At 38.0% G+C, this 12,884-nt stretch overlaps 1 protein-coding gene across 1 annotated transcript in view; it reads right to left on the bottom strand.

Moving 5' to 3' along the window:
* Window positions 1-6,918: 6,918 nt before the first annotated feature.
* The window catches only part of atp6v0d1 (ATPase H+ transporting V0 subunit d1), a 40,380-nt gene continuing 34,414 nt past the window's right edge, over window positions 6,919-12,884 (bottom strand). The window contains exons 7-8 of the mRNA XM_028809342.2: window positions 9,913-9,990; window positions 6,919-9,423 (exon numbers count right to left, since the gene is read on the bottom strand). Coding sequence (XP_028665175.1) covers window positions 9,262-9,423; window positions 9,913-9,990 — 240 coding nt within the window. The 3' untranslated portion in view covers window positions 6,919-9,261. The remainder of the gene's footprint in view (window positions 9,424-9,912; window positions 9,991-12,884) is intronic.

Genomic DNA, 12,884 nt, shown 5'->3' with positions numbered 1-12,884 from the left:
AATTTTGCCTCAAAAAGGGGGTCACCAACAGCCTTCTCTGACCACAGTGTATGATGTTGACGTTGGCATTTTACTCTTTGGCAGTTTCTTGTAATTGTCGACAAATATTTCAACATGTGGCCACATCTTAAGTGCTCTCTCTGCCACTGGCAAGTCCTCCACCCACCTGTGAGCACAGAATTTTAGAGGGAATGTTGATGTTTTGGTAATTTCAATACAGTCATCCTGTCTGGCTGGTGTGTCATGAAAAAGCTGCCAAAGGGCTCTTAGTTTGTCACCTATCTTCCATCCACTTTCCTTCTCACCTTGTTGGAAGCTTCCATGAACTGTATGAAGACCATAGGTTCCTAAGTTTATCAAGCTTCTAATATCTGGGGCCTCCTTAGACCTGTCTTCTTCAAATAATATGCTAACACCTAATGGGAATTGCCATTAACAGGCTAACAGAAATTAGCATCGCCGATTTACTTGACATGTTTAATATGCAACTTGGGTCCACTTCAGACGGTATGAAGTAACAAAACTGTCAGTTGCACCATATGCACTGTGGTCATACTTACAGTCATGCACTCGGCAGAAATTTCAAGTGATGAACCGATGTTCTGTTGTTCTCCTGTCAGCTACTGACAAGCTAGAGGAACGAGGGTCAAAACTCAAATATAATTGCCTATACATGTCTCAGTAGGTGGAGACATTGCGCAGCAGAGGCCATGACCTAGCTCAGCTGTCATCATATCTAGACTTACGAACAGCAAGCTGTTTCAAACAGAAAAATTAAAAAGCGAAAACAGAAATAAAATTCCAGGACAAGAAAGATTATTTCCAGGACATTTGGCCATTTCGATCAGTTTCCAGGTCATTTCAATGACTGGAAAATAACCCTCAAAATTTTCAGGTTTTCCAGGACGCGTGGGAACCCTGCCCATGTCACCATAAGACTAGCACATCAACTACAGCAGAGGAGAAGGCTGCACTTGTGTGAACTGAAGGAATCAAGAAAGCTACAAGTATGGGGGTAGAGATAAAGATGACTGACTCTGAATTTACAGAAAGACACCTGTGAATGTTCTTTGGAAGTGTACTGAAATCAGCAGAGACTGTAACCTTAAGAAGAAAGTAGCACATTGCAGAAGGTCAAGAAAGGCACAACACTCCAGTTCAAAGAGCACATCACCAGCCGGAGTGGCCCTGTGGGAACAATGATGGCACGAGGTTACCAAGACACATGTCAAGGTTCAGCCAGGGCCATTTCCTGGTTCAAGTGTATTGGTTAGGGGTTTTGTTACGTGCCCTGTCTCCTGTATGCAGGCAGGGACACCTAATTATACTGCTAGGGAACTGAAATCTGAATGGAGAAGTGGCAGTAAAAACAATCTTTTTCATTCCTGTTTTTGTTTTGGGTTACTTTTTGATGCTTGGATTTCCATTCTTCTCATGCCTGTTTTTGATCTAAGGTGCCATGTCTTCTTTGTAATTTTCTGATTTGTTCACTAAAGAAGCTATATCTTGTTTGAGCTTGGGCCAGAGCTTCTTGTGGACATTTTGTTATGTAAAAGCCTTTTTCCAGTTTTGGGCCTGTGGTGGCTGCTATTATGAGTTCCCTGGCTTATGTTTAATTTCAATTTTGTGGATATTTAATGCTGTTTTTGAATTATGTAAATTTTGTTAAAATTGATATCTTAATTTATCATTTAATATTTATGTTTTGTGTATTTTCTTGTTACTTGTGTTTTGTGGTTGGTACCCTAAGAGGCTCTGATGTCACTGTTGAAGGCCACCATCGGTCTATTTATTTCAAGCTGTGTTCATTGATTGTCATGAAGTGCTTTTTTGTTTGTTTTTTTTATTATTTTGTTGCTGAATTTCCATTTTAACTTGTTTGCCCTGTATTGCCTTTTTTAGGCCTTGCTTTTTCCTGCTTTATTCTCTATTTCTTTATATATATGTATAAACTCTTACAGAGATTCTTTGCTCATCATTTTCTTATTGAGCTAGAGGTTTATGGTCATTTTTCTCCCTTGAATGGCATTTTTGTGCATTTAAAAAATGTATTTTTTGAGCTTTCAAACCTGTACCCCATTTTGGGTTTGAGTAGGATCACAGGGAAGCTGGAGCCTATCCCAGTAAACATTGGGCGTAAGAAAGGAACATTCCATTGGCAACATCGCCAGTCCATCTAATCAACATATGTTTGGACTGTGGGAGGCAATTATTCACAATTTAAAGTCTCAAATTCAGTTTGCCAGCTATTTGGGTTTGGTTAATGGTTCAGGTCTCCAGTGAGTTCCTAATCAAAGAGGTATATATTAACTTTAGCAAGTGAAGTACATACCCATGTCTATCCCTTGAACAGTCTGAACATGATTAACTCTTTCAGGGCGAATGTTGAGTTTTGTCAAAATTCAAGGGTTAGAAGACACTACTTGGCTGTATAGATGTAATGTAATGGTGACAAAACTGTTACTTTTTAGTTCAACTCTCTTTGCTAGAAGAAAAGTTAGCTTCATTGATTTGACCTCGACTTCCTGCGCATGTGTGAGTAGAGAAGAGCAAACAACCTCTAAAGTGGCATCGACATCTGGCGTGAGACCAAAGCGATTGCATACAACACAATACTCCTGGGCAGCGTTTTGCGTATTATCGCTGAATGGGACTCTGACTTGTCGGACTCCGGTTTTGATGCAAGTGATCTGGAGATGGAGATCGAAAAAATGATTATATAGCTGATGTGTGTACGGTAATGTCTGCCTGGGAGGACCGCCACTTATGACGACGGGAGGTACAAACCAGATTGTGTTGCATTACGACTGCCACTGCCACCCAAAGACAGCCAGGCAGCCGGCCCATCTTGCATTCCTGCTGGCCATGGTGAGATGGTGAATGGGTGCTGTCCCCCTAAGGCATGTTCTCTTTTGGGTGGTTTTTGGTCTTCACCAGGAAAAAGAAAAGATGAAAGAAGAAAAATCTATTTGGGAGCTTCTGGGAAATGATTATTGTGGTTTTTTGTTGTATGTTTCTGTTGATGTTTTAATTGGGCAAGTGTCACCAAATCAAACAACTCACGCAACTAATACCACATTAACATATTTACTATAAAAATAAAACATACTGCAGAATTTAAAAATATGAAAAAATGAATGTTTGCACATTCACTCCATGAAACAATCTGTCCCTGGCTTCACTTTTTTTTTTTCTTTAAAAAGGAAAAAGTAAGAACAACAGTTGTTAGATTTCATTTTTATTTTGTACTGGGGGCTTTGCTCGCCCACCCCCAGGTTTGTTTTACTGGATATAAAACTTAAAAGAGATTGTTATTTTCATGGGAATAGTTACATAAGTCACCCTGCCCAGGATTGTTTCCTGCCTTGTGCCCTGTGTTGGCTGGGATTGGCTCCAGCGACCCCCGTGACCCTGTGTTCGGATTCAGCGGGTTGGATAATGGATGGATGGATAGTTACATAAGTATTATTTTCACTTTTACTTTAAAACTTTTGTAAAAACAATACTTGCCCTTTATTTCCAGCCCCAGGTGTGGTTAAATCTGTTTTTTGCAGGATGTATAACGCTGCTTGCGTTGTGAAGGGGGGGGGGGGGGGGGTCTGAACACACACTAAGGAGATGCCATTGGATCATGTTATTTTGCTGCTGCTGCTGGCGAGCTCCCTTTTCTGCTTGTCACACTGCGTGTCTATCATTGTACAGCAGCTGTCCTTTTGCCACTTCACATCTCTGCCGCTCGCGTTGTGAAGGTGGGGGGGGGGGTTATTGGGGCTGCACGCATGCTAAGGAGAAGCGGACGGATCATCTGCTGGCTTGCTGCTGCTCCTCCTGGTGAGCTGCATGTTCTGCTTCTCGTTGTTTTAAGAGCTGGGAGCACATGAAGCTTGTCTGCCAAAAGCATTCCAACAACTGCTAGGTTAGATGTCTGTGAACTTATTTTAAATGTTGTCTCACTGTCTTGTCTCGTGGGACGTCAAATTGTCTTCTTAGAAGATCTCCCTAGCCTCCCTCCCAAGATTTTTTTTTTTTTTTTTATAATAGAGAGATGGCACTTTTATAGATAAACGATAATCTAGTGCCTTAGGATGATGTTTAATTACATTTTACATTTACAGTTGGAGCACAGGCCAAAAGAGCAAATTGCTTCAAGATTATATAGGTGGTTGGTGCTGGGAATTGAACCAACAGCCTTTGGTTTAATGTCCAAGCTTTTAGCTGTTTAACCAAAATGCCTACCACTGAAAACTGAATCTTCACAAAAAATATATATATCTTGGTGATCACAATCCTTACCATGCACCAGAGACATGAATGATACTCATTACCTTACTCCATGGTGCGCACTCTCTGCATCTTCTGTCAGAACTGAGAAACGAGACATGGAGATTACTTGGCGATAGCATCGGGCAGATTCCAGTGTAGTGTGTTCTTCAGGGGAGAAAACACACTAATGTGTACAATGGTGTGGTTTTGTGCATCTTCATGTGGAAAATATACAATATGTCTTATTTAAAAAACACAAACAAAATACTACTCTTGGTGTGCTGCGGATCACCAGCATTATACAGGTGCAGAAAAGCTGCAGGCAAATGGAGAAGTAAAAAGGCTTTAGAGAATCCTATTGTTTTCACATCAAAACGTATTTAAAAGCACACTTTTTTTGTGAGCTTCACAACTTTGAAATCACTCTCAAAACTAACCCAGCTGTTTTGCTCATCACTATTTCTTAACAACTTTGAAGGGTGTGGAGTTGGAGTCTGGATTTGTTGCATAAAAACGAACAACAATTGCATCCACCCAAAGCCTAAAGCTCTGAAAATAACTGGATTGTGTAATTCAAGCCCCTGTCATTTACACTTGATTTTGTTGTCTTGAGCTCACAAATAAGGATATTAGAATAAGGCCTTCTGAATCATCCATGGTGTCTGTGCCAAGTATTATGATGTGGATTGAGTAACACTGACATTCTTCACCTTCAGAATGTGCCCAAGCTGCTCATTTCACTTTACACCAGAGGGCTTGGTCAGTGAGCCATATCCTTACTCAGCTGGCCAAATTTTGATTTTCAATTGCCACTGTACAAATTTTACCCTAAAACTAAGGCAATTTAATTCAGTGTGCAATTATGTCAAGCACGTGTTTAAATCATTACTTACCTACACCATAATGAATGCAATAAATGCTCTTGTGGGTTACTATTGTCTTGAACATAACTAGGAAATAATAACCACAGCAAATGATTGTCTGTGTGAAGGTCATTATTAGAAACAAATATGCACAGTAAGTCTTATTTATTATACTTACCAAATGCTAAACACATCCTCTGGCTTTAGCTGTTTCCTTTATAATTTTGTATTGGATAAGAAGCTAGTAGACATGAGCTACAAAGTAATAAAAAGCAATCACTGCTCAGCATTAGGCCTCCAAACCAGGTAAACTAAAAAACATTTGGTCACTGTAAAGAACATACTGATGAAATACATATTGGACAAAGATTAGAGGACTTACAATTGAAAGTGATCCACAAACTCAAACACACCAGTAATAACTCGCATATCTATGATAGAATCCCCAGCATGAACTACATACTGTACCAATGAGTGTGTTTACATGTGCTTTAATAACTGGTTATTCACAGAAAACTCAGCTTCAACAATTGCCTAAATTTTTGTTATAAGAACCAGTATATTGGTCTCTGAGAAACCAGTGTTACTTCTCCAAGAGTAACTGGGTTATTTGGCCATGTAAACCCTCAGGCAGGGTTGCAGTTAAGGATTTCATAGCCTGCCCAGGTCTTTGTGTTGCACATGCATCCCACAGCCACGGCTAGAAAATGGTGGAAGTGTTCACAAAGATCAATGTCCTGAGGCCAATGCTCAGCCGATCACATTATTCCTTCTCCTGGTCAAAATAATCTGTCTCAATATTTCAGAAATCACTAAATTTATGTTGATGAGCTGAACGTAGTGTAGTGTGCTAAACTCAGCAACACAATCTCAGGAAACACAGGCTCTATGCTTGTTTTTGGTCTGACAGTGGCCGTTGATGACTAATCATTTTGTAGCGCATTTTTATGACATTAAAGCATTTTGCCAAGCGAGAACTCCATAAGTGGACTCATACTTGTAAATGGGGTTTGTTAAGAAAGCAGGTTTCTGCTTTAAATGGGTTACTCATCTTATCAGGGCTTTGTGTGTGCAAGTAAACTCACTCAATGTGAACAAAATCTGCCAAACATTCACTTAAACACTGGGTTATATAACTATCTATGCTCACACATATTGTATATATACAAAAGACAGATGCATAAAGTGTAATTTTGTAAATATTCACAGTTATACAGAATTATATATTTATGTATGACTGTAAATTCTTTTGTCTTTCTAAATTCTCATCAAGATTTTAGCATATGCAGAATGCTGTATATTTATTTTTTCAAATCTGCATTTTATTAACTTGTTTTTTTGTGTGTTCAGTGGGCTGCATAATGCTTTGAGCGAATCCTCTGAGGAGAGCACTACACACAAATACCATAGCTGTTCTTTTGATTTTCTCTTGTTCTTGCTATAAGTGGGAGATCAACTGCACAGCAATCATCAGATGAGGCCACACAACTTACAAATTAGATTCATAAAAGAATTTTATGATTAAAAGACCGACTGTGCTGCTTGATGAATTTGCCTTTTCTGAGCCATATAGCAGACCCCTTTGAAAAGTGATATACTGCTGGTAATTTCCTTACTGGTTTGCAGGCTTTTGAAAGAGCATCCTGTGCAAAGGTTTCTCTAAAATATACTGTAAGAATATTCTTACGAAAATCATGCTATGAATATCATTTAAAACATCGTATAAATCTAGCAAGAAATGGCCTACATAAAACAGAATGTAAAAGCAATAAAGGACAACCAGAATCTGTACTCTTACACTTTACATCAGTTATATATTTATTGTCACAGTAAAGTCAAATGCCAGATATTGACAAATAAGGAATAAAAAGACCATCTGTCACTAGGCTGATGCAATTTAAATCTGAATATGTACACCACATAGTTCTCATGAAGAGTCATAACATAGTTACTATAATAATCTCTTATTACATTTTAATAAAGTTTCCTTTTAAATAATTAAAACTTATTGTTCAAAAAGCTACAATTTTACAAGGGCAACGAAGGCAAAACACAAAGCATGTTCAAGTCACTCCTAGACAGAGGATTCCATGTAGAGAATTCATCATAGAGCTGGACCAATTCATGACAAAAGTCTGAACCATTTTAGCTAATCAGACATTTTAAACAGCAGCAGAACATGGGCTCTTCCATTCTGCTAAAGTGTATTCCAAGTACACCATCATTTTATTACTGATTTACATTTGCACATAAATACTGTTATGTCATTGACATACAACTCGAAAGACTAATATCTTTTAGTGAAAACTTTTCCGTCTATTCCATATAATTTACATACATTCCCTGAGGCCATGCCATTAATTTCTTCCCTCACTCACCTTTTACAGAACCATCTGAAACACCTTCAATATGGCGGTCTTTAACAGAGTCTACAACGGTTCAGGTATTTTTTTTTTTTTTTTAGAGCTGCTCTGGATTTAATATAGATTTATATGAATGTTGGCTTTGTCTGTGCAATTAATATTTTTAGCATTAGAAGTAACAATACCAAACAAAAAAGGTCTTCTACTGAAAAGGTTAAAGATAATGCAAATGGTCCCATTTAGACACACATCACAAACACAAAATTAGACAGTAAACAGTATACAGTGAGTGCAGGAAACAGCAATTTGAAATGACACATGCATAAAAACATAAAACTGTCCCAGAACAGTGATCATTCAGCACCTTTTAAAATTCGAGGCAAAGTACTCTGGTGTGCTGAGAATTTATAGAAACAATTTCCCCAAAAAGAAAAATGGTATTAAAATATTCATTTATTTAGAGTAGACTCTATGGACCTGGTTGAAATAAAATAATCCGGTCTTGTTTTCATCAAATTAAAAAAAAAAAAAAAACATGTAAAGAATCATCTGAACAAAAATAAAGGCATTACATTGTACTGCAATGCTGTTCATTATGTCAGATCCCATACTAACAAACACAACTTGCATAGGTGCCTATCAATCAAACATATCAAAATCAAAGGCCCCACAATTTTTTAACTGGCCCTTTCCGTGGCCTTTAGAGTTCATATCATTGCTACGATTTACAGAGTTACACCAATGAAATTTCATTTTTTATTTTCACCATATACGCGCTACTGAGTAACATAGAAAAAAACAGTTGCAGAGAACAAAGACTCCTCAAACACAAGTAATGTGCAAGCACGTGTGTGACGCTGATTTAGAGTAGTGTCGTGTTGGCGTCTGGCTGGAGACTGAAAGGTCAGTGTGGACTGAGCTATCATGCGCCACATCAAAACAGAGTGGGTGGGAGGGTCCACAACCATCAGAATCTACTTAATGTTTATTTCTAATTATTATGTCTCTGTGGGTAAAATGCTTTGGCATCCATGGTCTAGAAAATCGAGATACTTATTTGCATGATGCTTACAATAATCAATAAAAAACATGATTGTTATACAGAAAATGAGGGACTTGAGTACTTAAATTCCACTTGCATTAAATATGCAATGCTGATGGAAACTTTATTTTAAGAAGGATGTGTCTACAACTCAAGGTACTAAGACAACGCAGGGCCAAACTCAACTAAGCAATATCCGTCTTACTTTGAATGAACAGTTAATGTAGTACTTCCCTTCTCCATCAAAATATCTTGAAACAAATCCTGACTGATAAAAGTGTGGTCACACTAGCAAACTTAAGTGATTTTGTTACATTTTACATCACCATACAATTATCCATTAGCAACACAAATTGCCTGTTTAAAGACTTCAAAAGATTTTCGTCTTGCAATTCTCTGGTTTTTCTCCAGAAAAAAAACAAATTACTATATAAAAAACCACAGAGACTTTGATTTAATCTCCAGATTGACACCTAGGAAGTTTGGTGTATCCCCACACACACACACCCACAGCTTAGGGCCCCCTGACTGAACTGAAACAACTGCGGAACATTTAAAGGTTTTTTTTTTATCCCCTTTAAATAAGATTAAACATATAAAAGAACAGCAACTCATTTAAAATTATGAGAATTACCTACATAACAATACCCAGTTCTGCTTTTGTTCTGACTTCAACCATTCTTGTGCCAATTAAACAAGAATGGTAAAAATCCACTTTCTACTGCAGGAGTTAAAAAATTGGAATGTAGTTGTCAATCTTTGCTCGGTGTCTCTGAGCAATGCACTCTGCTATCCACACAATGTTTCTGCACTCTTGCTCTTTCAGCTTCACATAGGCATAGAATACACTGAAGTGAAATTGGTTCAGAAATGCAAGCTTATTCAGCTTCACCTAAATGAAGACAAAAAGAGAACACTCAGCATACCGGCATACTATATATTATTGAGATTTTACTAAGCTTAAACATATTAATAAGAGTTTCCACTGGAAATCTACTCATAAATACCTATGCAATGCCTAAACCTAATATTCTGTTTACACATGGGGTAAAAGAATTAAAGCCATTTTCTGAACTGTATAGTCCATGTAACATAAGTAATAATGTATCTTACATATCAGTTCAATGAAGAAACCTGAAAAGCAATCCATCCATCCATTTTCTTAACCCGCTTGGTCCAGGGCTTGTTTAAGGGGAATTAGGCGCCAATCCCTGCAAAGCATCGGGTGCAAAGTAGGAGCAAACCCTGGAGAGGATGCCAGCCTGTCATAGTCTCTGACACATACCCCAGTCCTTGGGTAACATTTAACACTGCCAATTCACCTGACCTGACCTGAAAAGCTGTTATGAATCTATTTGTTTATTTTCACCAAACTCCTCACCTCGTGCTCAAAGAACCTGTCTTCCAATGTTTTATCACCTGGATTGCTGCCAGCTCCTTCAAACAGCAACTTGTACTCCTAAAGACAAAATGACAAATTACCACAAATATAACCAGTGCAAATGATATATTATACATACAAAACAAATATATTATACAGTAATCCCTTGCTATATCGCGCTTCGACTTTCACGGCTTCACTCTATCGCGGATTTTATATGTAAGCATATTCAAATATATATCGTGGATTTTTCGCTGGTTTATGGCTTTCAGTGGATAATGGGTCTTTTAATTTCTGGTACATACTTCCTCAGTTGGTTTGCCCAGCTGATTTCATACAAGGGACGCTATTAGCAGATGGCTGAGAAGCTACCCAATCAGAGCACGTATTACATATTAAATAAAACTCCTCAAATATATTGTGAGCACAGGGGCTGTTCGCACCCCTACAGGATACGGCCGCTCCTCAAAAAACGCTGAAAGACTACCTTCACGTTGCTCCCTTCTGTGCAGCCGCTTTGTCAAGCGACATGCTTCCTGCACGGTGCTTCACATACTTAAAAGCCCAAAAAGTACCTATTGATTTCTGATTGTTTGCTTTTCTCTTTCTCTCTCTCTCTCTCTGACATTCTCTGCTCCTGACGCGCACTCCTTTGAAGAGGAAGATATGTTTGCATTCTTTTAATTGTGAGATGGAACTGTCATCTCTGTCTTGTCATGGAGCACAGTTGAAACTTTTGAAAAAGAGACAAATGTTTGTTTGCAGTGTTTGAATAACGTTCCTGTCTCTCTACAACCTCCTGTGTTTCTGTGCAAATCTGTGACCCAAGCATGACAATATAAAAATAACCATATAAACATATGGTTTCTACTTTGCGGATTTTCACCTTTCGCGGGGGGTTCTGGAACGCAACCCCCGCGATTGAGGAGGGATCACTATATATATTATATATTTTGTGAGGGACGCAAGACGTTCCTCAACTGAAAGAAACAACCTTTTCAGGACACTACATCCCCCGGAACGCTAGATGGCAGCTCCCCTGGATAGAAATATATACACATATATACACATACATACATACAGTCATATGAAAAAGTTTGGGAACCCCTCTTAATTCTTTGGGTTTTTGTTTATCATTGGCTTTCAAAGTAGCAACTTCCTCTTAATATATGACATGCCTTATGGAAACGGTAGTATTTCAACAGTGAAATTAAGTTTATTGGATTAACAGAAAATATGCAATATGCATCATAATAAAATTTGACAGGTGCGTAAATTTGGGCACCCCAACAGAGATATTACATCAATACTTAGTTGAGCCTCTAGACGCCTATTATAGCCTTTGATGAGTGTCTGGATTCTGAATGGAGATATTTTTGATCATGCTTCCATACAAAATCTCTTCAGTTAAACTTGATGGCTACCAAGCATGGATAGCCTGTTTCAAATCATCCCATAGATTTTCGATGATATTCAAGTCAGGGGACTGTGACGGCCATTCCAGAACATTGTACTTCTCCCTCTGCATGAATGCCTTTGTAGATTTCGAACTGTGTTTTGGGTCATTGTCTTGTTGGAATATCCAACCCCTGCGTAACTTCAACTTTGTGACTGATACTTGAATATTATCCTGAAGAATTTGTTGATATTGGGTTGAATTCATCCGACACTCGACTTTAACAAGGGCCCCAGTCCCTGAACAAGCCACATAGCCCCCACAGCATGATGGAACCTCCACCAAATTCGACAGCAGGTGTTTTTCTTGGAATGCGGTGTTCTTCTTCCTCCATTCAAAGCGCTTTTTGTTATGACCAAATAACTCAATTTTTGTCTCATCAGTCCAAAGCACTTTGTTCCAAAATGAATCTGGCTTGTCTAAATGAGCATTTGTATACAACAAGCGACTCTTTGTGGCGTGAGTACAGAAAGGGCTTCTTTCTCATCACCCTGCCATACTGATGTTCTTTGTGCAAATTGTGCTGAATTGTAGAACGATGTACAGATACACCATCTGCAGCAAGATGTTCTTGCAGGTCTTTGGAGGTGATCTGTGGGTTGTCTATAACCATTCTCACAATCCTGCGCATATTTTAAATTATTTATTATAAAAATAATTAATACAAATTAAAATACTTTATATAAATGATCACATTGCTTAGTGGGTAACAAATAAAGCCATTAACTGTAAACTCAAAAGTTCCTTTTTTTATTGCCCATGATAATTGTTCATTGTGTTTCGACACAACACCGCACATTACATAGCAATTCCAAGGGTCTACCCATATTAACAGCTTAACCTGCAGCAATTTAAGTGACAAAAAGTAACCTTCAGTAAAGTGTGGCACTAGGTGCTCTACCCAGAACATTCTATACAGACTTCTATTGTTGAAACAAATAATCATGATTTCATTGTAACCTCTGAGAGAAAGTGATTTGGTACGTTATAGAACCTAGAGCGAACACAACCTAAGTGGATTGTTCTTTCCTTTTAGCTTATTATTCTTGGGTGCTATAACCCACCACTAATACTTTAAAAAGGCCAAGAAATACTCCATGACCTACTGACTATTCAAGCATATACTGAAGAATATTCTGAAAAGGTTATGCTAACTGGTCAATGAATTGTATAGTTTTAAATCCAGAGCTATGCATGCTTGTAGGGCTACAACAAACAAATATGCCAATATCTGATTAACCAGGCATACATTTTAATGATTATTCAGTTTAGTTGAAAATTATGGTTTGTAACCTACACCCAGAGCTCTCTTACTGTGACTGAGAATGTTGCCCAAGATAAATACAATTCTGCAGCAACAACACTAAACACCCTCAAAAATGGTGATTTTAAAGTCATTAAAAAATGAAACTTTTCACTTATACTGTAAATGTGGTTAGGTTAATTCATCATTGTTAAATGACAAATTAAACAGGAAATTAAACACAAAGGTGTGCAAGCACAGGAATTGTACTAG

Source organism: Erpetoichthys calabaricus, chromosome 9 (genome assembly GCF_900747795.2).
Source record: "Erpetoichthys calabaricus chromosome 9, fErpCal1.3, whole genome shotgun sequence".
In the NCBI taxonomy this organism is placed as follows: Eukaryota; Metazoa; Chordata; class Cladistia; order Polypteriformes; family Polypteridae; genus Erpetoichthys; species Erpetoichthys calabaricus.
The sequence above is the reverse complement of the archived record's forward strand: the minus strand, read 5'-3'. Positions and strand labels throughout refer to the sequence as shown.